The sequence below is a fragment of the Gadus macrocephalus genome, chromosome 23 (genome assembly GCF_031168955.1).
Source record: "Gadus macrocephalus chromosome 23, ASM3116895v1".
Classification (NCBI taxonomy): Eukaryota; Metazoa; Chordata; class Actinopteri; order Gadiformes; family Gadidae; genus Gadus; species Gadus macrocephalus.
Genome location: NC_082404.1, coordinates 17,258,255 through 17,286,056, shown reverse-complemented (window position 1 = coordinate 17,286,056; position 27,802 = coordinate 17,258,255). Strand labels below are relative to the sequence as shown.

Genomic DNA, 27,802 nt, shown 5'->3' with positions numbered 1-27,802 from the left:
GTCTCGACAGTGGCAGGACCGCCCGCGGCGAGCCAGCGTGCATACATCAGACAATTAAACCGACTTAGCCTCGACCACCACCGCGGCGGAGAGGACCGGCTTCCAGGACCGCAGCGTAGGGCGGCCGGTTGACGCACCGCGCGTGCACCGTAGGGTGCGGTGACCCACCGTAAAGGTGCGGCTGTCGCCAGATGCCACGGCTCGAGCGGGCCATCTCCCCCACTCTCCCTAGTGGAGGGGCGCCCCCACTCGGTGGGGATTAAAACTGCCCCCCTTCACACCCCTCACCCCTCCTCCTCCCTCCCTCCCTCCCTCCTAGTCTCCCCCGCCTCGGCGGTGCGTCACGTGACATCAGCAGCAGCAGCAGCAAGAGCTGCAAACACACGGAGCTGCTGGCTGGGGTCTGATCATCATCATCATCATCATCATCACCACCGCCGCCGCAACGACGGTCTCGAGGCGTACCGACCGAGTCACGCGGGGTCTTCGCGGTTCTTCCACGGGTGCTGAGCTACGCGGGGCCATGGCGGGCCGCCGTTGAACCGGAGATACCGATTTATTTTCTCTTTGTTCGCTTCGTTCGCCTCGCACGCGCCTCGGCCGAGGAGGGGCCGCCGGAAAAGCTCTCCCTGTCGCGCGGAGGAGGAGCGGCGTAGCGGTGGTAGCAGCAGCAGCACGATAAACCGGGAGGTGTTTTCTTCCACGGGAGGACCGAATGGCGGATCGCGAGGCGTCGCCGGTGCCGCTGGAGGTGCGAGCCCGGCTGGCGGAGCTCGAGCTCGAGCTGTCAGAGGGTAAGACCTTTTCATCCATTTCGGAACACGAGCGCTGCTCCCCGTTATCTCCCCTTATCTCTCGTTATCTCATCAACACCACCTCCACCATCACCATCACCATCACCATCATTCGCATCGGGAGCGTAGACCACTAACGGAATCTAATGGCTCATTCCTGCGGCCCCCTTACTCTTCCTCCTCTCCCTCCACTGAACGCCCCCCTCCCCTCCCCTCCCCTCCCCTTCCCTTCCCTCCCCTCCCCTTCCCTCCTCTTCCCTCCTCCTCCTCCCCCCTCCTCCTCCTCCTGCTCCTCCCATCCAGATGTTTGTCAGCCAGGGACCGGCCTTGCCAGTCCAACTCTTTTAACCGGGAAAGGATGAAGGAGGGAGAGCGGGAAGCCACGGTGGTGGGATTTATCCGCCTCTCTTTTGTCTGCGTTGCGGTGGCGTCCGTACGCGCCCGGTTACCTCGGCTCGCGATCCGAGAAAGAGCCGTGCTTTGACCTTGAGACGAGGCGCGAGACGGGGCGCTGCCGGCCAGCGTCGTGGCGCCCCTGTGAGCGAGGAGGGGGATGGGGGGTCCTGCACGGTCCCGCGGACCGCCGCTGTCATCATAGCATTGCGATGCAACGCCGCGCGTGACCTAGTCAGCGAGCAGTCTTGGCCGTGTCTAATGTGCCCGTGAGCTCGTGAGCTCGGCAGCACTGCGCGTGCCGTGTCTCCGGGCTTCGGGCTCGGTGTGTTTTTGGCCTGTGAATTGGGATCCGCGAGATGCACTCGATTCCCCTTTCTCCCCCCCTCATCTCCTCCTCCTCTTCCTCCTCTTCCTCACTAAATGCATCCGAATGTTTCTCTACAGTCAAAGTATACGACGTGTAACCCCCGGTACACGTCGTATGACTTCAACATGAACACAACGCAGATTTTATTTACAGAGACACTCTGAGATTCCTATAGGAGAGGTCTGCATTATGTAATTGGGAGGGCATGTTTTATTCATGTACGGCTCGCAGGGCCTGCATTGTGCAGGAACCTAGATATTGTATATTCTGGCCGAGTGCCGCTTTGAAACTCGTGTGTGTGTTTGGGAGATTGAGGAATCGTATTTTTCTCAATGAAAACAGATTGCCATTCACAAGACAAGATATGCGACTCGTGATAAAGTATTGTGAAAATGCAGGCAGTGATCATAGACAGTGTGTCTCCTTAGTTATGGAGAATATGTGATGCAGGTTGCCATCATGTAATAATAATAATGACGATAAATTGCATCATATATATAGTGCTACCCAAAGGACTTTACAGTGTGTGTGTGTGTGTGTGTGTGTGTGTGTGTGTGTGTGTGTGTGTGTGTGTGTGTGTGTGTGTGTGTGTGTGTGTGTGTGTGTGTGTGTGTGTGTGTGTGTGTGAGGTTATGAGTAGCCCTCGGCCACTACCAGGGTGCAGCACCCACTGGGTGACGCACGGCCGCCAGTATGACCAGTATGCCCAGTACGCTCACCCCACACCGGCTGTCCCAGTGACGAGGTGTTTGATGAGGAGACCGTCCAATCAGAGACTGGGGGACGATGAGGGGGCCATATTGGAACAGACACCGGGGTTAGCCCCCTACTCTAGTGATGAGTAGAGACACCGGGGTTAGCCCCCTACTCTAGTGATGAGTAGAGACACCGGGGTTAGCCTCCTACTCTAGTGATGAGTAGAGACACCGGGGTTAGCCCCCTACTCTAGTGATGAGTAGAGACACCGGGGTTAGCCTCCTACTCTAGTGATGAGTAGAGACACCGGGGTTAGCCCCCTACTCTAGTGATGAGTAGAGACACCGGGGTTAGCCTCCTACTCTAGTGATGAGTAGAGACACCGGGGTTAGCCCCCTACTCTAGTGATGAGTAGAGACACCGGGGTTAGCCCCCTACTCTAGTGATGAGTAGAGACACCGGGGTTAGCCCCCTACTCTAGTGATGAGTAGAGACACCGGGGTTAGCCCCCTACTCTAGTGATGAGTAGAGACACCGGGGTTAGCCCCCTACTCTAGTGATGAGTAGAGACACCGGGGTTAGCCCCCTACTCTAGTGATGAGTAGAGACACCGGGGTTAGCCCCCTACTCTAGTGATGAGTAGAGACACCGGGGTTAGCCCCCTACTCTAGTGATGAGTAGAGACACCGGGGTTAGCCCCCTACTCTAGTGATGAGTAGAGACACCGGGGTTAGCCCCCTACTCTAGTGATGAGTAGAGACACCGGGGTTAGCCTCCTACTCTAGTGATGAGTAGAGACACCGGGGTTAGCCCCCTACTCTAGTGATGAGTAGAGACACCGGGGTTAGCCCCCTACTCTAGTGATGAGTAGAGACACCGGGGTTAGCCCCCTACTCTAGTGATGAGTAGAGACACCGGGGTTAGCCCCCTACTCTAGTGATGAGTAGAGACACCGGGGTTAGCCCCCTACTCTAGTGATGAGTAGAGACACCGGGGTTAGCCCCTACTCTAGTGATGAGTAGAGACACCGGGGTTAGCCCCCTACTCTAGTGATGAGTAGAGACACCGGGGTTAGCCCCCTACTCTAGTGATGAGTAGAGACACCGGGGTTAGCCCCCTACTCTAGTGATGAGTAGAGACACCGGGGTTAGCCTCCTACTCTAGTGATGAGTAGAGACACCGGGGTTAGCCCCCTACTCTAGTGATGAGTGGAGACACCGGGGTTAGCCCCCTACTCTAGTGATGAGTAGAGACACCGGGGTTAGCCCCCTACTCTAGTGATGAGTAGAGACACCGGGGTTAGCCCCCTACTCTAGTGATGAGTAGAGACACCGGGGTTAGCCTCCTACTCTAGTGATGAGTGGAGACACCGGGGTTAGCCCCCTACTCTAGTGATGAGTAGAGACACCGGGGTTAGCCCCCTACTCTAGTGATGAGTAGAGACACCGGGGTTAGCCCCCTACTCTAGTGGTGAGTAGAGACACCGGGGTTAGCCCCCTACTCTAGTGATGAGTAGAGACACCGGGGTTAGCCCCCTACTCTAGTGGTGAGTAGAGACACCGGGGTTAGCCCCCTACTCTAGTGATGAGTAGAGACACCGGGGTTAGCCCCCTACTCTAGTGGTGAGTAGAGACACCGGGGTTAGCCCCCTACTCTAGTGGTGAGTAGAGACACCGGGGTTAGCCCCCTACTCTAGTGATGAGTAGAGACACCGGGGTTAGCCCCCTACTCTAGTGGTGAGTACAGACACCGGGGTTAGCCCCCTACTCTAGTGGTGAGTACAGACACCGGGTCTAGCTCCCTCCTCCAGTGGTCAGTACAGACACCGGGTCTAGCTCCCTCCTCCAGTGGTGAGTACAGACACCGGGTCTAGCTCCCTCCTCCAGTGGTCAGTACAGACACCGGGTCTAGCCCCCTCCTCCAGTGGTGAGTACAGACACCGGGTCTAGCTCCCTCCTCCAGTGGTGAGTGTCCTGGGGTCTCCAGTGACCACTGGGAGTCAGGACACAGGGATTGTCATCATGAGGGAACGGTGACACTTTGCCTGACATCAGTCATGTGACCCCTGTGACATCACACCTAGAATTGGGAGTTGTGTGGTAAAATCTTAACACATAGCCCCCTCTGACATCACGCGTAGGGCCGGAGGGATGTAGCGTCAAACGGCCTCTGTGCCATCACAACACGGACCACAGATGTGTCGATCTAAGTAACAGATGTGTCGATCTAACATAGCCCCCCGTGACATCAGAAGTCCTGACGGCGATTCTTTCTAACGTCGAAGGTTGCCTTTTGTGACTTCACAAGTAGGGGTTGCGATGTAACGTCAGGCATGATGACCCCCTGACATCAGCGCCCCGGTCCAGAGATGGATTGTGTAACGTGGCCTGCTGGGACGTCTGTATAGGACAGGAGATGTGTTGGAACGGTAATCACATCCTGCTGTGACGGCCCAAGGAGGAAGATGAGGGATGTCAATGAGTGATATCATACGTATGCAAGAGATCTTCAGAGTGCTAGTGAACCCATAATCATGTTTCTGTTTTAGATGTCTTATTACGTCCTGTATCTTAGGCTTCAACATGGTCATCTATGCCACTTTGTCACTGTAAATAACAGCATAATGAATAGTCTAAGATCTGGTTTTTATCAGTCGCCTCCAACCACCCTGTGAATGTCCACTCTGCTCCGACCTCAAGTCACAGTCTCTGTTTGACCAAGAGGCTCACGCCACGAGGCTAGGCTCACGCCACAAGGCTAACAGCAAGAGGCTGGGCTAACACAAGGAGGCTAGGCAAGCGCGGCGAGCTAAGGCTAGCGACACAAGGCTAGGCTAACGCCACAGCTTGGGGATGTCTAAAGCTCCGATCGGCAGCAGAATATGTTGACGGCTGCCTCCAAAAGAGAATTAAACTTCTCTGACAAGTAAAGTATAACACCATGATGTGTGACGCATTTCATATGCAACATCACTCACACCCAACGATGAATACTAGCTTAAAAACATGATCACAAAGTTGACGTGGGTGGTAATCATGGAGACGACGCCTCAACCTCCGTTTTAAAACTCCGAGCCGTTTTACTTTCATCGTGTTTGAAAGAGCGGAAACAGGGTTCACCTAGACTTTAAAGGAACCAAGAACGATGGGAATGTAAGGAATCAATCACTTTGAGGAGGTCTGATTTGTTGCTCGACTAGTCGGCCGCTTTGAGAAGCTCTGTGTTGGCAGTTTGTGAAGGACGGATAAACCACGTTGCGTCTGATGGGTACTTGGTGGAGAGCCAGCAGGGCTCTCTCCACCAAGCAGGGAGGCAATCGACATTTGGCACCGGCCTCAGCGCTACACCAAATGTCAGGTCAAGCGAGCCACAACATATACACCCTATACTGTAAGTGATGGATGGCTTATGGCTAATAAGCTAATATTCAATGGAGCTGCATGAGGACGAGTTAACCTTTGCTAACTAGCATCTCAGTATTTCTATGTAGCGTACAACGTTGTACTTTTGATTCATGGTTATATCTGTGCTCCAGTGTAGGCTCCGCCCACTATTTGATTTTGATCTGATTTATTTCTGGATCAAGATGCTAAAACTGCAATCCAAAGGATGACATGCAAAAGTAAAATACTTGTTTCCAGCATGGTCCTTTTGTGTTGCACACAAGAAACAAATAAGACGAGAATCAGTCAAACTAAAAAATACAAACAGTAATTAGGAGGGGGAAGAAGATATCGCATAAAACACAGATAAATAAGAAACCAAACTGCTGTAAATACTATCCAATTCCTCATTAAGTATCCACCTTGTTCCATAAAATCTGCTTGACCCGTGCATGAGATGGCATCCTTGCCTCTCTAGGGGGGCGGGATGGTGGTGGGGTGGGGGGGCTGTGACATCACACACGAGTCTGAAGACCCGTGACATCACATGGCGGCCCAGTCCCGCCCCGCACCGGGCAGTGCGGCGAGCGTTAATCAGAGCGGAGGCCGCTGGCGGCGGAAAGGTTTACGACGGGCTGAAAGAAGAGTCTAGAAAACAGGTCAGCGTTTAGCGCGCGGCGGCGGCGCTGCCAAGCCCACCAAGACGAGGGGGAGGGGGAACCTGTACGCAACGACGCATTCGACGTGATGTTCACCTCAACGTTGCTGTTATTCTTGTATTATTCCCCAGACCCTTTAAACATTTCAACAGTTGATAAGCTACTAGTAGTGGTACGCTAACAGGAAGTGACATCACAGCCCACAGGAAGTGATGTGCTTTTTTTTACGTCGTACAAATATCAACGAAGGGGGAACTTGTTCTTTTTCTCAGCCGGTCGCGACCGGTTCCAGTAGGTTGCCGTGGCAGCAGAGAGAGTCGACCGCCTGAGCAATGAAAGAAAATGAATGACAGTTGGAAAGCAGAACGGCAGTTTGTGTACGCCGGGGTTTGAGCTATGGAGGCCCGGTAGCGGACGCAGGATCACGGTGACGTGGGTCGGGCCGGGGCGGTTGTCTCTATTGCCGGAGAAGCTAAACCAACCGAGCAGTTTGTGTGTGTGTGTGTGTGTGTGTGTGTGTGTGTGTGTGTGTGTGTGTGTGTGTGTGTGTGTGTGTGTGTGTGTGTGTGTGTGTGTGTGTGTGTGTGTGTGTGTGTGTGTGTGTGTGTGTGTGTGTCGCTTTGAGGACACAGTGGGTGAGTCTGGCATGGGTCTTGACAATCTGATAGACATGTGTCAGTATGGCCTTTTTGTGTGTGTGCATTTGTGCGTGTGTGTGCATGGGTTGGTTTGTGGGCGTATGTGTTAGTGTGACCTCAATTAAAAGTACTGTAACAATGAGTTTGTTTGTCATCTGTGTGTGTGTGTGTGTGTGTGTGTGTGTGTGTGTGTGTGTGTGTGTGTGTGTGTGTGTGTGTGTGTGTGTGTGTGTGTGTGTGTGTGTGTGTGCGTGTGTGTGGTCAATGAAGGACATAGTTGGCAGTGTGTTTAGAAATAGCAGTTACATCTGAGTCACATGGATTCATGTTTATTGTTACTCATTAAAATGCACTATAAAGTCCTGCTATGTATATTTATGCCTTCGGTTTTATTGTTTTGGTTATTGTACAGGACATAACTTATGGCCAAAATTCAACGAACCCAAATGCATCAACAGAACCCAAAGCATCAAAATATTAGCATTACCTATGCTACAACCTGAACGGTTTTACTTGCTTATCAACCTAAACGATGAATCCACATTTCCTCTAACCATCTCAGCGCTAATGTACGTCTCTACGTTTATGTGTCCTCTGTTTTTATTGCAGTGCTCGGGTGTCAGTCGGTACCGTAGTGTAGGAGTCCAGCAGGGAGCCATTATGTACCTCTCCTCAGAAAGGAGATCTGGTGTCGGTTGGGCCCTAAAGATGGCCGCCTTTATTAGATGAGCTAAAAGCCCTGAAGTGCAGAGCTCTCAGGCCAGATCTGCTTGCATGCGTTCAAGGCCAAACTGGGAGTTAATCACCTTTTAACCACCAGAGTCTTTACGCATCTAGTGAACCAGCGGACAGATTGGCACGCCGATGGGCCAATCAGAAAGCATCCAACCGCTTTACAGACCTCCACTAAGTCGGTTCAATATGTAATTTGATTTGTTTGTCGTCAAAGGAAACTGAAATCAGCAGGGCCTCTGGGAAATGTAGTCCTTATCCAAACGGTACATCTGGTTCAGAATGAAAAACGACTTCATTCTGCCAGTAAATAAAATGGCAACTTGAGTGGCGACTTCAGTGAGGGAATCTGGAGTCTGTTCCAGGTTTCCAGATCTACCGAACCCCATACTTACACATAAAAAGGACTTGGATAGCCCTGCAAATGTGTGTGTATAAGTAACTGTATTTTTCATGAGTGCTTGTGTGTGTGTGTGTGTGTGTGTGTGTGTGTGTTTGTGGGGGTGCGCACGATTGTGAGTGTGTGTGTGTGTGTGTGTGTGTGTGTGTGTGTGTGTGCGCGCACAGAGCCAATGGATATGCCAGAGTCCAGACTAGTCTTCATGCTAGCCAGACCGCTCAGGGTCCCAAAGCATGACGCATCGCCCCCCCGTACAGTGTGGCCCTTAGTGTGTGTGTGCCTTGGTTAGTGTGTGTGTGTCTGGGTTAGTGTGTGTCTGTGTGTGTCCCTGGGTTAGTGTGTGTTGTCTTCATTGTACTGCTGGAGGTAGATTTGGTTGCCATGGTGGCTTTCAGGGTAGATGTTTATGATCTAAAGATGAAAGAGAGCGAGAGAGAGAGAGACTATGACATTAAATGAGGAGGACCATATTGAAAACCGGTTGTGGTTGGAGAAATCAGGAGGGAATCTAAAACAACAGAAAACGCCACCAGAGAAATAGATCAAGTGATTATAAATAAATAAATACACTCGCATGCACTTAGATACACAGGTGCTTACAGTCACGCATGCACGCACACGCATACATGCTACATGCACATACTACATATAGTACCCACATTCTACTTACTACATACAGTACTCACATAGTACATGCAGTACTACATACAGTAATAAATACAGTGCTCACATACCACATGCATTATGCATTCGTTCCTAATGAGAAATCGGAGTAAACTGGGTATCTTCCCTGGGGGTACACTTAGTATGTCGTGCGAGTGTGTGTTTGTAAGGCTGTGCGCGCACATACATACACACACGTGTGTTCATGTGTTACTTACATGCAAGTGTGTGCATGCGCTAATGTACATTTGCACTGAAAGATAGTTCATATATAATTCAAGGGCATGTCTCTCTCTCTCACTCACACACACACACACACACACACACACACACACACACACACACACACACACACACACACACACACACACACACACACACACTGTACTTGGGGGGCATCAGGGATTTTGCTTTACAGCTCTCGGTTCGTTCCATGCCGTCACACCCGCTAGAGAAGGGAGGAGGGAGGAGGAGAGAGGGAGGAGGGGACAAAGATGGAGAGAGGGGAAAGAAGGATGAGAGAGAGTCAGAGAGAAGATGAGAGACAGAGATAAAGAAGGAGAGAGAGTACTATTTGAGAGGAGAGTGAGAAGGCGAGAGAGTGTGAGATGAGAGAGACAAGAGAGAACAGGAGGGAGAAGAGGAGGAGACGACAAAGATGGAGGGAGGGGGAAGAAGGATGAGAGAGTCAGAGAGAAGAGGAGAGGGAGGGCGAGGAGAGAGAGATAAAGAAGGACGAGAGAGAGACGAATATGTGACAGGAGAGCGAGAAGGAGAGAGAGTGAGATGAGAAGGGGGGAGGAGGAGGAGGAGGAGGAGGAGGAGGGCTTGACAGGGATGACGGATGAGGAAGTGTTCGAGCAGAGGAGGGAGGAGAGAAAGCAGCGAAAGAGAGCGGGGCGAGGGGGGGGGCTGGCTGAGCTGTTGTCGGTGTGCGTGGGCCCCCTCCAGGGCCCCCTCCAGGTGATGGTTCCGGGGGCTGAACACGGGCCCACTGGGGGTCCCAGGAAGACAGAGAGAACCCCACCGTTCCCCGGTCGGCCCCCATTGATTCTCTCAGGAGAGAGAGAGGGAGAGGGAGAGAGGGAGAGAGAGAGGGGGAGGGAGGGAGGGAGGGAGGGAGGGAGAGGGAGGGAGATAGGGGGAGGGGAGGGAGGAAGTAATGAGGGTGCCAGTGTAAGCTGGTATGCAGCACACCCTCAAGTCAGCACACCAGCACACACAATTACTTGCTCCCTCTCTCTCTATCTCGTTCTCTTCTCTCGTTCTCTCGCTCTCTTGTTCTCTCGTTCCCTCTCTCGTTCTCTTGCTCCCTCCATCTCTCTCTCTCTCTCTCTCTCTCTCTCTCTCTCTCTCTCTCTCTCTCTCTCTCCTTCTCTCTATCTGGCTCTGACACTCACACATTGGTGAGCATCATTAGCCCAAATCTCACATCTGATGCTGGAAATCCAAGATGGCTGCCGGGGCCTTCTTCAGGAGGTTGGTTGCTAGGCAACTCCCTCCCTTCTCTGCTGCGCCGAGAGTGGAAGATGGCGTCTCCCTATGGGCCCTTAGTGTGTGTGTGTGTGTGTGTGTGTGTGTGTGTGTGTGTGTGTGTGTGTGTGTGTGTGTGCGTGTGTGTGCGTGTGTGTGTGTGTGTGTGTGTTTGTAAGAGAGACAACAAAAATGTAAATGTTTGGTTATGCTGCAGTTCATCAGTGGGAAGGACTTTCTGCAATACGACGCACACGCATACATGCAGACACACACACTTTCACATGCACACACAGTCACACACTTTCACATGCACACACAGTCACACACTCTCACATCCTCACACACTCCAGCGGCCCAGGAGGGCTAATGGAGCCCAGATGTGCGGGTGGTTCTTCACACTCACGCTGTACAAGACATACATTACATCTATCCCTCTATCTGTCTCCATTCATCCACATACCTGCTGTCCAAGCACATACACACACACACACACACACACACACACACACACACACACACACACACACACACACACACACACACACACACACACACACACACCCCCACACAACCCCCCATTCAAAACAAAGGTAATCATTTGCAGAGCAGCATGATGGCATCATCCTATTCTTCACCCTCTGACCCTCCTCCTCCTCCTCCTGGCTCTCCTCCGGTCTCTCCTCCAAGTCTCTGCTCCCCTCTGGTCTCGCCTCAGAGTCTCTGCTCCCCTCTGGTCTCTCCTCAGAGTTTTTGCTGCCCGCTGGTCTCTCCTCAGAGTCTCTGCTCCCCTCCGGTCTCTCCTCAGTCTCTGCTGCCCGCTGGTCTCTCCTCAGTCTCTGCTGCCCGCTGGTCTCTCCTCAGTCTATGCTGCCCGCTGGTCTCTCAACAGTCTCTGCTGCCCGCTGGTCTCTCCTCAGTCTCTGCTGCCCGCTGGTCTCTCCTCAGTCTCTGCTGCCTGCTGGTCTCTCCTCAGAGTCTCTGCTGCCTGCTGGTCTCTCCTCAGTCTCTGCTGCCCGCTGGTCTCTCCTCAGTCTCTGCTGCCCGCTGGTCACTCCAACGTCTCTATGGAAATAAGTGATGATCGATAATTCGTTGAGGCCGGACGTGCGGTGGTTTAACGACGTCTAACGGACAAATCAGGAGATATTAGGCTAGTTTAGCCCTGCTGAGAGAGCAAGCCCTCAAGGGGCTGACTTGATTGACGTGTGTGTGTCTGTGTGCACGTGTGTGTGTGTGTGTGTGTGTGTGTGTGTGTGTGTGTGTGTGTGTGTGTGTGTGTGTGTGTGTGTGTGTGTGTGTGTGTGTGTGTGTGTGTGTGTGTGTGTGTGTGTGTGTGTGTGCACGTGTATATGGCTGTGTGTGTGTGTGTATGTGTGTGTGTATGGCTGTGTGTGTGTGTGTGTTAATGGCTGCGTGTGTGTGTATATGTCTGTGTGTATATGGCTGCGTGTGTGTGTGTGAGTTTGTGTACATGGCTGCGTGTGTGTTGCTGTGTGTGTGTTTGTGATAAGTAGTGGCGGAAGGATCAGTGGTTTCCATGGTTATATACACACCTCCCTGCTTTTTAAATGTCAACGGGAAATGACATCCAGAGTTTATGCACATATGTACTGGTGCGAATCTGCATATAATACTATTTTGAAAAAAATAGGATTTTGTCCGTCTGGTTGGTTGGATGTGGCCTTGGCCAGGCCCTATGGGAGGAGGGGAATGGAGTCATGCTGTGTTGTGATTGGTGGGAACGTGTTTGAACATGTATCTGCTCTAGAGGAAGACATATTGTCTGGATTCAGGTGTAAAAGGTCAACAATGAACGGCGTTCTTTGCAACACATCGTTAAAACTGTGAATAATCAGACATCAGAATTACAGCAGATGGAAAGATAGATTTCCCTTCGGGAATTAGCAAAGTGCAATCTTATCTTATCTTGGATACATCCATCCAAGGGGGCGGCATGTATTTCAGGAGGTAGAGCCAGTTGGCTGATAACTGGAAGGTTGCTAGTTTCGAATGTCGAAGTGCCCCTTAGCAAGGCACCCCACCCTAACTGCTCCTGACGAGCTGGCGGTCACCTTGCGTGGTTGACCCCGCCGTCGGTGTGTGAATGTGTGCATGAATGGGCGAATGTCAGTCGGCATTGTGAAGCGCTGTGAGATGCCACTGGTTGGGAAGGCGCTGTATAAATGCAATCCGTTCACCGGCGGCTACTGCTAAGCGCTACGGCTAGCTGTGTGAGCTAACAGCCTGTGTTTCAGGTCACAGTGTGTGTTTAAAGCGGGGGTATATGGAGAGACCAGCTGAGAGAGAGAGAGAGAGCAGCTGGGGTTGGACCGGGGCTGGGTCACAAATGGATGCCTCAGTGGGACTTCTGGGACGGCTCTTCCTGTCGGGTCTTCTCTGAGACACGCTGGCCCACACCGTTGAGCAACCCACGCTCGTGCTGGGGTCGGGAGCAGGGATTGGGGGGCGGGTAGACTGGAGAGTCTAAATATATGATGTGTTTTTATAGGACATTCAACATGTCATCAACTCTCTCTCTCGCTCTCTCTCTTTACCTTCGTCGCTGTCAATCTCAATGCTGTTTAGCTCTCGGACGCTGCTCTCTCTCTCTGTCGCTCTCTCTCTCGCTCTCTCTCTCGCTCGCTCTGTCACTGACTCTCTCTCTCTCTCTACGTTGCTATCACTATCTCTGTCTGTCAGTCAGACTGTCTGACTGTCACAGTCAATCAGTGTCTCTCTCTCGCTGACACTCTATCTCTCTCTTTCCGACAAACCCTGAAATGAACACAGCCTCTCTCGCCCTCTCTTCCTTTCTCTCTCATTCTGTCTGTCTCTCTGTCTGTCTCTGCCAAAAGACAGAGAGGCACACCCACACAGACACACCCACACCCTCTCTCTCCTGCTCTCTGTCTCTCTTTCATACTCTTTCTCTTGTCTCTGTCAAAGACACACAGATACGCCCACACAGACACACCCACTCTCTCTTTCACAACCTCTCTCCCCCTCTCTTACACTCTCTCCCCCTCTCTCCCCCTCTCTCACTCTCTCTCCCTCTCTCACTCTCTCTCCCCCTCTATCACCCTCTATCACCCTCTTTCACCTTCTCTCACCCTCTCTCCTCCTCTCTCACCCTCTCTCGCCCTCTCTCGCCCTCTCTCGCCCTCTCTTGCCCTCTCTCACCCTCTCTCCCCCTCTCACCCTCTCTCGCCCTGTCTCACCCTCTCTCCCCTCTCTCTCTTGCAGGGGACATCACTCAGAAGGGTTATGAGAAGAAGAGGTCCAAACTGATCAGGGCGTTTGTTCCGCATGCTGGAGGTAACCTAGCAACCTCTGACCACACCCCCCTGCTCCGCCCCCTCCCACCTGTCTACTTAGCTCCTCCCCCATGGCCCTTGCGGGGCCAGCTTGCTCGCGGGTGGAGCAGTGGAGGGTGGTGCGTCTCTCCGTACGCTATGAGCTGGAGTTGGTCGGACCCGCGGTGTTCTGTCACAAGTCTTTGTTTTCCTTTTTTCTCTCTCTCTCGTTTTCTGTCACTCTACCGTTTCCTACTCTCTCTCTCCAAGTCTCTGTTTCTCTGGATCTCTTTCTCTGTTTGTCTCTCACTCCTCTCCCTCCAAGTCTCTCTCGGTCACTCTCTCTCTTACTGTGTCTCTGTCGCGCTACCCTCTCTCTCTGTCTCTCTCTCTCTCCTTCTGTGTCTCTGTCTCTCTACCTTCTCACTCTGTCTCTCTCTCTCTCCTTCTGTGTCTCTGTCTCTCTACCCTCCATCTCCCTCTCTCCTTCTGTGTCTATGTCTCCCTAACCTCCATCTCTCTCTCTCTTTCTCCTTCTGTGTCTCTGTCACTCTACAATCTGTCTTTCTCTCTCCTTCCGTGTCTATGTCTCTCTACCTTCTCACTCTGTCTCTCTCTCTCTCTCCTTCTGTGTCTCTGTCTCTCTACCCTTTCCTTCTCTCTCTCCTTCTGTGTCTCTGTCTCTCTACCCTTTCCTCTCTCTCTCTTCTTCTGTGTCTGTGTCACTCTACCATCCGTCTTTCTCTCTCTCTCTACCCTCAGTCTCTCTCTCTCTCCTTCTGTATCTATGTCTCTCTACCCTTTCCTTCTCTCTCTCCTTCGGTGTCTATGTCTCTCTCCCCTTTCTCTCTCTCTCTCTCTCTCTCTCTCCTTCTGTGTCTATGTCTCTCTCCCCTTTCTCTCTCTCTCTCTCTCCTTCTGTGTCTATGTCTCTCTCCCCTTTCCTTCTCTCTCTCTCCTTCGGTGTCTATGTCTCTCTACCCTTTCCTTCTCTCTCTCCTTCGATGTCTCTGTCTCTCTACCCTTTCCTTCTCTCTCTCCTTCGGTGTCTATGTCTCTCTCCCCTTTCTCTCTCTCTCTCTCCTTCGGTTTACGTCTCTCTACCCTTTCCTTCTCTCTCTCTCCTTCGGTGTCTATGTCTCACTCCCCTTTCCCTCTCTCTCTCTCCTTCGGTGTCTATGTCTCTCTCCCCTGCCTGTGCTCTCTGGAGCTCCATGTTGGGTGCTGGGTTCGGAGCCGTCCCACCAGACCTCAGCCTGAGCCTGTTCTTCTCCTGTCTGTCGCACACTGACTGTCCCGCCTACCTTTCCTCTGAGCATGACTAGAGGGACAGCTAGCTGAACCAATCACACATCGCCATTCACTGGAACTCATTTTTGATCTGCCAAAATGAAATCATCTCCATTTCCATGCCTGAGTTTGACCTTTTCGATGTGTCTATATTATCTGTGTCTACCGCATCTGTGCTTATGTATGTTCCTGTCTGTGTGTGTGTGTGTGTGTGTGTGTGTGTGTGTGTGTGTGTGTGTGTGTGTGTGTGTGTGTGTGTGTGTGTGTGTGTGTGTATTTCTGGTATGGTGTTTGTCTTTGTTTTTTATGCATACGTGTGCCTATATGCATATATTTGTGTGTCTGTGTGTGTGTGTATATCTGGTGTGGTGTGCGTCTGGGTTTTGTGTGCGTGCTTGTGCGTGTGTGCGTGCATGTGCGTGTGTGTGCGTGCTCTCTCTGTAGGGATGGAGGGCCCCATGTCCCACCGGACCCCCCTCGGACCCCCCTCCGCTGCCCGTTTCCATCGGCGACGGACGTCAGGGGCCAGAGATGAGCGTTACCGATCAGGTACCGACGCTGGTGACACCGTGATCATCATCTCTATGCTTAAGGTTTTGAATGCACACTAAAATATGTTTTAAATTTGTACGAACTTTCAATTCGGTATTCAATTCAGTGATTAGTTGACTATAGGCTTCGAGAGGCCTGATCTGGCGGTTGAGAAATCGTACCCGAGTTTGCGTCTTGGAACTCAGGGTCGACCTGCCGTTTTATTAGATGTTTCCTCGTTGGAAGGCGGAATTTCCGACCTCTTGAGTTATTATGGAACCCAGCATTGCACCAGACACACCGTGGTTACGGTGGTATACGGACTACCCAACCAGAGGAGATCCTAGAACCACAAAGAGTTCCACGTCTGGAATGTTTGCCGCTCAAAGCTCGCAAAAAAAGTCGCAACGATTGCAACTGGTGAATGCTTGCAATCGGTCTGCTACGATCAGCGACGGGAAACACCTCTGAGGATGTGAGATACGGGGGGGGGCTCGCGCTAACTTGACGCCCGGAGTTGGAATCTGGCAGCCCAACATCAAAACACAAACATCAGGGAGTACGTCTCACCGGGAGAGAGTCTGGATGAACGATAGCGCTGCGCTACTTGGCAACGGGTGAGAAATGATGAGTGTCGCGGTGATGTTTCAAGGTGTGACATTGTTGTAATCAGTCAGTGTTGTGGTCGCTCGCCTTGTTTATATAGCAGGGTAGGTACGGCGATACCCACAATATGGTTTTAAACCAAAATGGGATTCGACCAGTCAAATCAACCGAATCCAGTCCCTAGCCAGCATCTAGGAGGGTCCCCCTCATGCAAAAAACAAGCAGAGCTTCAATTTTCAATGGCAGGCTAGCATTAGCTTGCCATATTTACTCATACATGATGACATAATTCTTAGTACACTGATTGGTTTGAATGTACAAAGAACCAGGATATTTAGAAATTCAAATCCATAACCTTACCATTAGATGGCACTAAATCCGACATACTGGACCTTTAAATGTATGAACAACGTTTTTTAGCTTCAGGTGCTAGGGTTAGAGATGGTTCAGTTGAGGTATAAGGTCAGAGGTGGTCAAGTTTACCCAAGGGTTCAGAACTGGGTCAAATGTTGGGGAAAGCGATGCATCATGGGAAATGACCAAAGGAAAAGTTCATCTGGTTACACCCCTGCTTTAAGGCTCCTCCAACTTTAGTCTTTCTTCTTCCCTCCAAATGGAAATCATGGGTTTGGAATATTGAAAGACATTGATGATATCCCAAACCTGCACATGTACTTATTATATATGCATCATCCCTGCAGATGGAGAACAAGAAACAATACTAAAACCAGTCTCTTTCCCTCTGGAACTCTCTCTTGCTTTCTCTCTCCCCCTTTTCTTTATCCCTGCTCTCTCGCTTTCTCTCTCTCTCTCTCCCCCCCCCCAGACGTCCACACGGAGGCGGTCCAGGCCGTGTTGGCACGCCACGTAGAGAGGAAAGTTGCCGTGCCGATGCCATCCAAACGCCGCTCGCTAGTAGTTCAGACGTCTATGGATGCCTACACACCCCCAGGTGAGATACACACACACAAACACACGCGCACACACAAATACACACACACCCACACACAAATTGAGACACAGACACACAGACAAATAGACACACTGATGACACTCCCACCCACAGACACACTCACACTCACACACACAGACAGACCGACAGACACACACAAATAGACACACACACACAAATAGACACAGACACACGCACACAAATATACACACACAGAAACACAGAAACACATATAGACACAAACACTTATATAGACACAGACAAGACACACACCCACGCACACACACAAGTGCAAACGCATACGCACAGACAGATGCTCCAGTCAAGAGCGCATTACCAATCGGTCTGAACGCGGTCGTTAAAGAGGGCAGACTCTTCTTTACGACTGACATTAGGAGGCAGCAGACAGTGCAGATCGGGCTACGGCCGGCAAGGGAGCCTATAAATACACTCCGACACTACTCTGTGACCCTGCGGTGATCTGAGACCGGAGAGGCTGCTCTGCTCAGCACAGGGAAGGGGACATTTAGAGACACACACACGCTGATAAAGAGACACGTACACATGCACAGATGCAGAAACGCACAAATGCACACACACACACACAGGCACACACAGACAAACACACACACACACACAGACAAAGGCACGCAAACACAGAAATGAACAAACATACACACACAAACACACACGCAGACACACACACAGACAAACAAAGGTTGACACACACATACACACCCACATAGACAAATGGATAATAATCAAATACATGCCCATGTGCTTGCATTAACACACAAACACACGGATAGATGCACACATATGGACACACGCACACACACGCACGCACTCACGCTCAACGAGGATTGGGTTTCGATTGGAGGTTGTTTACCCCCCATCAGGGTTACCTCTTAAATCTCAGCAGTGATCAGCGGGCTTCGCTCTTCCTGTCCCCCCCAGAAGCAGCTCAATACTCTGCCAAGGCATGACCGCAGACGGCCTGAGAGCAGTGCAGCACCTGCGGGCGGGGCCGGACGGATCGCATCGATCCATCGACTCGGCCCTAATTAGGTCGGCTTTCGTACCACGCCGGGTTTTTTCTCGGCCTCTGGTTTTTCGAGCCAAGATCTTTTCCGCAGGAATCCAATCTGATTGGATAATGATAGCAGGACGCTTGTCCGAGTAGCTCCGCTGTAGGCCCTGGCTATAAATATAGAGTGAGAGCTGCTGGAGTACGACGGGGGATTTCTAGTGGGCGTTGTAGCCTGCACTGCTGACCTGCTGAGGTTTTACTAGAGGTACCGGCTAGTATATACTATACTGATATCATATATACTAGCAATAAACCTTTATCTTATATATATCATGTTTAGTTATGGTGTGGTGTTTACCTAGTGGTTCTACAACTATATATCGGTATGTGTTGAGCGAATTAATGATTGATGATCTTTGAATATGTACAGAAGCTTGTTTCTGTTTTATTAACGTTTGTCTAATGAAGGGGGCAATTACCCTGTAATGATTTAATTATAAATCCACTTCACTTATTGCAATGGTTGTTGAATTGCGTTGAATAATATAAACTACTGTTTAATCATTGTTGATAGATTATTATTCACGTACAGCTAAATATTGCATTGTGATTTTTTTTTTTATGAATATCTCTAATCTAGCTCACACCGCAATGTTTGGAACTGTAGATGCGTTGAATTGTCGTGTTTCTTTAACAAATATCTCTAATCACACTGTAGTTGTGTGTTTCGTCAATGAATATCTCTGATCATGCTCACACTGTAGTTCTGTAGTAGTTTATCGTGTTTTGTTAATGATTGTCTCTAAAGCTCACACTGTACTTATGTTAGTTTATCGTGGTTCGTTAATGATTGTCTCTAATGCTCACACTGTAGTTGTGATAGTTTATCGTGGTCCGTTCATGTTTATCTCTAATCCCACTGTAGTTGTGTGTTAGTTTATCGTGGTTCTTCGTTCATGCTGTTGTGTTAGTTTATCGTGGTTCGTTCATATTTATCTCTAATCTCACTGTAGTTGTGTTCGTTTAGCGTGGTTCGTTCATGATTGTCTCTAATCCCACTGTAGTTGTGTTCGTTTAGCGTGGTTCGTCCATGATCGTCTCTGATGCTCTCACTGCTGCTGTTAGTTTATCGTGGTTCGTTAATGCTGTTGTGTTCGTTTATCGTGGTTCGTTCATGCTGTTGTGTTCGTTTATCGTGGTTCGTCCATGATCGTCTCTGATGCTCTCACTGCTGCTGTTAGTTTATCGTGGTTCGTTAATGCTGTTGTGTTCGTTTATCGTGGTTCGTCCATGATCGTCTCTGATGCTCTCACTGCTGTTGTTAGTTTATCGTGGTTCGTTAATGCTGTTGTGTTCGTTTATCGTGGTTCGTTCATGCTGTTGTGTTCGTTTATCGTGGTTCGTCCATGATCGTCTCTGATGCTCTCACTGCTGCTGTTAGTTTATCGTGGTTCGTTAATGCTGTTGTGTTCGTTTATCGTGGTTCGTTCATGATCGTCTCTGATGCTCTCACTGCTGCTGTGTTGCCGTGCCTCGCCGACCCCCCACTGACCCCCACTGACCCTCACTAGGACTGTCCCCCCTGTGCTCAGACTCCTCGTCGGGCTCCGAGGGGGAGGAGGAGGGGGAGGAGGAGGAGGAGGGGGGACCCGGGGACGACATGCACGGGATGGAGCACTGGCTGACGCGCCCCGCCCAGCTAGGCCCCGCCCACCTGGGCTCCACCTCCTCCTCCTCCTCGTCCACGCAGAGCGGGGGCAGCGGCAACGCCGGGCGGCTGGCCGACTCGCTGGCGCACGCCCACATCTCCCACCCGCACCTGTCGCACCCGCACCTGTCGCACCCCCACCTGTCGCACCCCCACCTCTCCCACGCCCACCTGAGCCAGTCGCTGCACCAGCAGAGCCACCTGTCCCAGTCCCACCACGGTAAGAGGGTGTGTGTGTGTGTGTGTGTGTGTGTGTGTGTGTGTGTGTGTGTGTGTGTGTGTGTGTGTGTGTGTGTGTGTGTGTGTGTGTGTGTGTGTGTGTGTGTGTGTGTGTGTGTTTGGTTCTGGGTGATTTTGTGTGTGGTTGTGGTTGTGTGTGCGTGTGTGTGTGTGTGTGTGCGCTTGTGTGTGTGTGTGCGCTTGTGTGTGTGTGTGTGTGTGTGTGTGTGTGTGTGTGTGTGTGCGTGTGTGTGTGTATGCGTGTGTGTGTGTGGTTGTGTGTGTGTGTGTGTGTGTGTGTCTGGTGTGTCAGAGAATGAAGGAAGACAGTTTTGATGCATATTGAATGATACTGATCATCTGTGTAGATGAAAGAAATGTAATAATAGATTGACGTTTTTCCTGTTTTATCTCTTATTCAATATTCAAAATTGGCCTTAGATATTTTTTTATTAACTTTATCCATTTATAATATCCTGAGAATGTACTTTAACGTCTTCAGCAAAATTGCTGATAAGATAATTAATGTGCATGTGTGTGTCTGTGTGTGCCTCTTTGTCTTTTTTTGTGTGTGTGTCTTTGTCTGTATGTGTTTGTCTCTCTGTGTGTGTGTGTCTTTGTGTGTGTGTGTGTGTGTTTGTCTTTGTCTGTATGTGTGTGTGTGTGTGTGTGTGTGTGTCTCTGTGTGTGTGTGTGTGTGTGTGTGTGTGTGTGTGTGTGTGTGTGTGAGTGTATGTGCCTGCGTGTGTGTGTGTGTGTGTTTGTGTGTGTGTGTGTCTTTGTCTAAATGTGTGTGTCTCTATGTGTGTGTGCCTGTGTGTGTCTCTGTGTGTGTGTGTGTGTCTCTGTGTGTGTGTTTGTCTCTGTGTGTGTGTGTGTGTGTGTGTGTGTGTGTGTGTGTGTACGTGTGTGTGTGTGTGTGTGTCTCTGTGTGTGTGTACGTGTGTGTGTGTGTGTGTCTCTGTGTGTGTGTGTGTGTGTGTGTGTGTACGTGTGTGTGTGTGTGTGTGTCTCTGTGTGTGTGTGTGTGTGTGTGTGTGTGTGTGTGTGTGTACGTGTGTGTGTGTGTCTCTGTGTGTGTGTGTGTGTGTGTGTGTGTGTGTGTGTGTGTGTGTGTCCAGGTATCGGCCACCTCTCTCTGAAGAGGAAGGGGGCTCTGAGCGTCGCGGAGAACGGGGGCTCCCTGAGACGCTCCTGTGAGTTCGGCTCCGACATGCTGTGGCCCCCCCCTCTGGAGTCAGACGGTAGGTCGAAACAAACGCACGCCCGGCCGCCCTCACCACACACACACACACACACACACACACACACACACACACACACACACACACACACACACACACACACACACACACACACACACACACACACACACACACACACACACACACACACACACCTGTCTGCCAACACCAGCAGCCAATAGGAATATTGTTCATAAGTCTCAAGTATTGACTTGCTTCAAGTGTTATAGTTTAATAACCCAAAAAACAGATGTACTAATTAGCCAATTAACCAATTAACAATTAGGCCAACTAACTAAGTGAACCAAATCATGTCTGAACACATTAACCCACTTAACCAATTAACAATGAAGACAAACCCGTTAGCAAGCGGGCCAATTAACCAATTAACAATTAGACGGACTAACCAAGTGATCCCAATCATTTCTTAACACATCAACCCACTTAACCCTCAACCCACTTAACCAATTAACAAATTAGGCCGTCCCCTTAACGAGCGGACCAATCGACCAGTTCCCCGTTCATATCACTCATCCCGCCGATGCTAAACAGTCTCTCTCTTGTGTCTCCCCCACTCCTCCCCCTCTCGGCCGTCTGTCTGTCCCCCCCCCCCCCCGCGCGCCTCCTCTCCACCCCCCCTCTTCCAGAGAAGCACTCCCGCCCTCCAGGTGTGACTCGTTACCCCTCTCACTCCTCTCACTCCCACACAGAGCGCCACCACATGGCCAACATGGGAACCATCGCCCGCAACACTCAGAAGTACGGCAACGCTGAGCGCATGGAGACCGGCGACGGTAAGCGCTTCGTTCGGCATGGAGACCGACGGCCCCCCGGGCCCTCATGGTTGTGTGAGTGCCCCACAAAGTTGTCTAACCCATGTCCATTGTTCATTTGTCTCTGTGTCTGTTTCTGTGTGTGTGTCTGCCTGTGTGTGTGTATGTGTGTGTGTTTGTTTATGTGTGTTGGTGTGTGTGTTTATGTGTGTGTGTGAGCATTTTCCGTGTGCATGTTTGTGTGTGCGTGCGTGCATCTGTGCGTGTCTGCATGTGTGTGTGTGTGACTGTGTTTGTGTGCATGTTTGTTTTTATTTGTGTGTGCGTGTGTGCATGTGTGTGTGTTCACGGGTATGTGTGTATACGTTGTCCTGTGCATGGGTGTGTGTATGTGCATGCATGCGTGTGTGTGTCTGTGTGTGTGTGTGTGTCTGTGTGTGTGTGTGTGTGTCTGTGTGTGTGTGTGTGTGTGTGTGTGCGTGCAGGTGTGCCGGTCAGCAGCCGTGTGTCGGCTAAGATCCAGCAGCTGGTGAACACCCTGAAGCAGCCGCGCAGACCCCCGCTAAGGGAGTTCTTTGTGGACGACTTCGATGAACTCCTAGAAGGTAGAGCACTCTCTCTCTCTCTCTCTCTCTCTCTCTCTGTCTCTCTCTCTCTCTCTCTGTCTCTCTCTCTCTCTCTCTCTGTCTCTCTGTCTCTCTCTCTCTCTCTCTCTCTCTCTCTCTGTCTCTCTGTCTCTCTGTCTCTCTCTCTCTCTCTCTCTCTCTGTCTCTCTCTCTCTCTCTCTCTCTCTCTCTCTCTCTCTCTCTCTCTCTCTCTCTCTCTGTGTCTCTCTCTCTTTGTCTCTCACTCACTCCCTCACACGTATGCCCGTGAAGTTTAAAAAAGGATATTGCAAAATAAATAGATACAATTAGAGAAGGTGAGAAAACAATTGAGGGTGTCTGTCTCCATGTCTCCATTCATCCTGCTGTCTGTGTGTCTGTACCCCTGACATTTCTGTCTCTCTTTCCGTCTCTATATCTCTCTCTCTGTGTGTCTGTCCCCCTGATATGTGTGTCTCTCTTTCTGCATCCATCTCTCTGTCTATATCTCTGTCTGTGTCTCTCTACCCCTGGTGTGTCTGTATCTGTCTCTCTTTTTGTTTATATCTCTCAGTCTGTGTGTCTGTACCCCTGATGTGTCTGTCTCCGTCTCTACCCTCGCCTGTGATTCACGTCGTATGAATCTATCTTTATCCCATCGATCCCCTCGCTCTTGTCTGTTCCTTTGTCTGTCCGTCTGTCCTTCCGCTAGCCTCTTCTCCCCCTCCATCTCTCCCTCCTTCCCGCCGTCCATCTGTCTCTCCTTCTGCTCGTACTTCCTGCTCCTCTCTGTTCTCCACCTCTCCGTGACGGCTCATCTGAATCACTCCACGCCGAGGCTCGCTGGGCTCGCCGATGTTCAGCGCGAGCGGTCGGTTTTTTTTTTTCCAAATGGCCGCCCATGTGTTCTTCACGCTGGTGTGAGAAATAAGTGTGAGGAAACCACTGCGGCGGCTCAACGCTCAGGGAGCGGTCAGCGAGCCGCTCTGTCGGTCAACGGGAGACCGAACCGCCTCGCTCACCGCTGACGAAACCGCTCGTTAAAAACGTTCCCTGCCGACCGGCGATGCTGATCTGCTCTCTCTTCGTGTTTTAGTGTTTTCACTGCATCTCAATTAGATCAGATCAGAGTCGATGGGGTTTATTTTTTCCTCTGGAGCCAAACGGGTCGCGTCTTAGATCTGTTCTCGAGTTGGAATGCACTTCTTCAACTCTGTACAAACGGCAACATTTCTTGTTGTTTTTTGATTATGGTTATATTTGCGTTAGTGCGAGGGTTGATACGTGATATTTAAACAAAATAAGCGTGATGCTGCGACATCGGTTCATGAAACAGATTGGTTTCGCCTGAAGAGTTGCGTTCAAGAGAGTCGGGCGGCATTGGGCTCAGGAGGTAGAGCGGCTTGGCTGGGAACCAGAGGGTTGCTAGTCTAGAGTGTCGAGGTGTCCCTGAGCGAGACGCCTCACCCTGACTGCCCCCCCCGACGAGCTGGCTGTCGCCCTGCGCGGTCGACAGCGCCGTCGCTGTGTGAACGTGTGCATGGATGGGTGAATGTGAGGCGGTATCGTACCGTTGTGTGTGTGTGTGAGTTGAGCTCCTCAAAGGAGGCTAACCTTTGTGTTTGCTCCACCTGTGCCTCCAGTCCAGCAGCCCGACCCCAAGATGCCCCGCCCCGAGGGCGCGGAGATGATGCCGGTGCGGGGCGAGGCGCTGGGCGTGGTCACCAACTGGCCCCCCTCCCTGGAGGCGGCCCTCCAGCGCTGGGGGACCATCTCCCCCAAGGCCCCCTGCCTCACCAGCCTGGACACGGCCGGGAAGCCCCTCTACGTGCTCACCTATGGTGAGGACACGCCCCTCACCTGGCCGCTGTTAGCATTCTGGCTAGTGGTAGCACACCTGGCTAGTGCTAGCATTCTTGGCTAGTGGTAGCACACCTGGCTAGTGGTAGCATACCTGGCTAGCGTTAGCTTACATGGCTAGTGGTAGCATACCTGGCTAGCGTTAGCTTACATGGCTAGTGGTAGCATACCTGGCAAGTGGTAGCTTACATGGCTAGTGGTAGCATACTTGGCTAGTGATAGTTTACATGGCTAGTGGTAGCATACCTGGCTAGTGTTTGCATATATGGCTAGTGGTAGCACACCTGGCTAGTGGTAGCATACCTGGCTAGTGTAAGCTTACATGGCTAGTGTAAGCTTACATGGCTAGTGGTAGCATACTTGGCTAGTGATAGTTTACATGGCTAATAGTAGCATACTTGGCTAGTGAGACTCATACCTACTGGTGCTAGCCATCACCTGGCTAGCGGTAACATTCCTGGCTAGTGGTAACGTACTTGGCTAGTGGTAGCATACCTGGCTAGTGCTATTCACCACCTGGCTAGCGGTAGCGTTCCTGGCCAGCAGATGTCGTAGAGATAGCCTTATTATTTTGATTAATGCTGTTTATGTTAGATATTAATTCTGTGAAAAATGTGATGCATCGCATACTACTTCAGCACACACACACACACACACACACACACACACACACACACACACACACACACACACACACACACACACACACACACACACACACACACACACACACAATTAAGTACATTACGATATTTTGAGGACATTCTGAATTAAGCAACACTCTGACGCTTAATACCAAGTCTAACATTTATTTTAATTTAGCAGCTTATATAAAAGGACACACACACAGACACACACACACACACACACACACACACACACACACACACACACACACACACACACACACACCGATGACCTCATATCCTGTGTCTTGATCCCTGCAGGGAAGCTGTGGTCCCGCAGCATTAAGCTGGCTTACAACATCCTGCACAAACTGGGCAGCAAGCAGGAGCCGATGGTCCGGCCCGGCGACAGAGTGAGTCACACGGCAACACGCTCAGCCTGAATTCTCATTGGCTCTGCTCCCAGCTCACGATTCTAAATTTAAAGAGCGATGAAATGTGGCAATGTTGTGACTCGCCGGAGATCTACATATCCAAACATGCATGGAAGATGCGTTTTTAATTCTTGATTACGTTAGCAGATGTTCTATTACATGATATAATATTTGTATTCATGTATTATTTACATAGTATGGTCTGTATAAATATTAAGGCTTGATTATTATTTATTTTTATACTTAATGATTTGCCTCCAAAAAGCTCATCTGCGTTATAATAAACTGGTTGATTAAACCGGTTTATTATAATTATGTATAATTATATCAATAATGCATCACCATTATATCCCCGTGTTCCTCCACTCCACCAGGTGGCGCTGGTGTTCCCCAACAACGACCCGGTTGCCTTCATGGTGGCCTTCTACGGGTGTCTCCTGGCCGAGGTGGTCCCTGTGCCCATCGAGGTGCCCCTCACCCGCAAGGTACGGCAGCAGACCTCCTCTCAGCCTAACGCCTTGTGGCGGAGGAGTGTCGAACCCCGCACCCAAAGGGTTCTGGGTTCAAACCTCAATGACCAAGATTCCACCTGGAGCCCTCCCTGGAGAAGAGCCCTAAGCCTGTTGGGTTGGTCACAAGGTCTCCGAGCCTTTTGTGGGGCAATGATTCAATATCGGGGTCGGCTTCGCTCAGGAGGCGAGCGATTGACTTGTAACCCGAGGGCGCGTGTGAATGCGTGTATGAACATCCACCGCTTTGGATAAAAGCGTCTGCTAAACACCCTGAATGTGATTATAAATGTAAACATCAACATAGAAGCGCTAACCTCGCATAGAGAACACGTTGAGCGTTAATAACACCTGGTTGTTCTAGCGAGAGGAGCGGCTCTGTTTAGCGTTGTGTTAGCGAGCTAGCTTGTTAGCACCATGTCGGAAACTCTGGTGCCCCAGAGTGCTCACACATTCACCTCATTAGCCACACGGCAAACAACGAGGAGAGAAACAGGGTTGAAACTAGAACAACGAGAACTGTTTGAACAACAACCCAGCGGGAGCCCCCATGTTTGACCCCAAATCAGTTCATATATCAACCAAGAGCAGAGGAGACGGGTGTACTATGATGCAAAGTAGGTTAAGGGTGTAAGAAAAGCACTCATTATGATGTGTGAATGAACTGCTAGTGATTTTGGCGTGGTCTGTGTTATGACTGAGTCTGCCAATGATGGGGAGGGAGGGAGGGAGGGAGAGAGGGACGGAGAGAGAAAAGAGAGAGAGAGAGCAAGCAAGCATCTTCTCACTGATATCTAGAGGACCATAGAGAGGGCTGTATGTTTTGTTTGTGTGAATAGAGTCATTTGAAAGTCTAACATTCGTTACGAACATCAATTTCAACACTGCAGGGTTTTGTCTCTCAACTAAGGTGCCATTGGCTGGGTCTCACCCCCCCCCTGCTCTCTCTTCTGTCGTCCAATAGGATGCGGGCAGCCAGCAGATCGGCTTCCTATTGGGCAGCTGTGGCGTTACCGTGGCGCTGACCAGCGATGCGTGTCACAAGGGGCTGCCCTAAGAGTGCCACGGGGGAGATCCCGCAGTTCAAAGGTCAGTGGCCAAACCAGACTCTCAGATCAATACCGCTGCCTCTTCCTCGGGACAGAAGGACCAGAGAGAGAGGCGGAGGACGTGAGTCAAACTCCCTCAGTAGCAGTGATGGAGTCTGAGTTATTTATAGGCACATTTTGGTTCGGTACATGGTGTTTATTTAGTTTTTATGTAAAACCTTTTGTTGACTTTTTTTATGATTATGCGGCAATGACTGGAAATGTGTCACTCTATGGCTATCCTTCTCTCTATCTCTTTCTCTGTCTCAATTCAATTCAATAAAACTTTATTGGCATGACCTTTAAATGACACAAAGTTTTCTCTCTCTCTCTCTCTCTCTCCTCTCTCCTCTTCTCTCTCTCTCTCTCTCTTCCCCCCCTCCCTCCCCTCCCCCCTCCCCTCCCTCCCTCCAGGTTGGCCCAAGTTGCTGTGGTTCGTCACAGAGTCCAAGCACCTGTCCGACCCCCCAGGGACTGGTTCCCCCACATCAAGGACGCCAACAACGACACGGCGTACATAGAGGTAACGGCCAAAGGTTGTGGGTTCAATCCCCTGCCAGGCCAAGGTGTGACACCTCTTCTGTTGCTGCTTTCCAAAATAAAGGTTTCTTCTAAAGCACTATTTTTTGAAAATAGGGATTTAGAAAAAACAGAAGACAGTCAGTTGTTGGCTGTTTATTAGGAATATATCGTACACACATTTATATTTGATACATTTTTATATTTAAAATACAAATGTTGAATACATTTTTATTGCATCCCATTATTTAACTCGGACTCGCGAGTTAATTTAGTACTCTAATTTACTCTCTCTAGTAATTTAGTAATTTACTCTCTCTCTCTCTCTCTCT

The 27,802-nt window shown here is 50.6% G+C and overlaps 1 protein-coding gene across 5 annotated transcripts; it reads left to right on the top strand.

The window, feature by feature from the left end:
- The first annotated feature begins 330 nt into the window (after positions 1 to 330).
- Positions 331 to 27,721, top strand: LOC132452247 (disco-interacting protein 2 homolog C-like). Of its 5 annotated transcripts, none has more exons than XM_060044739.1 (13): positions 331 to 794; positions 13,448 to 13,519; positions 15,232 to 15,336; positions 16,751 to 16,876; positions 19,499 to 19,834; positions 20,955 to 21,077; positions 21,725 to 21,871; positions 22,336 to 22,455; positions 24,078 to 24,275; positions 25,242 to 25,333; positions 25,729 to 25,839; positions 26,828 to 26,952; positions 27,366 to 27,721. In XM_060044739.1, the coding sequence occupies exons 1-12, from the start codon at positions 716 to 718 to the stop codon at positions 26,918 to 26,920; spliced, it is 1,602 nt and encodes a 533-aa protein (XP_059900722.1). In that variant the 5' UTR covers positions 331 to 715; the 3' UTR covers positions 26,921 to 26,952; positions 27,366 to 27,721. The 5 variants fall into 5 exon arrangements, with proteins under 5 accessions (XP_059900722.1, XP_059900721.1, XP_059900723.1 ...); XM_060044738.1 differs by having other exon boundaries at positions 19,478 to 19,834; positions 21,746 to 21,871; XM_060044740.1 differs by having other exon boundaries at positions 19,478 to 19,834; positions 21,788 to 21,871; positions 27,366 to 27,720.
- Positions 27,722 to 27,802: the final 81 nt, after the last annotated feature.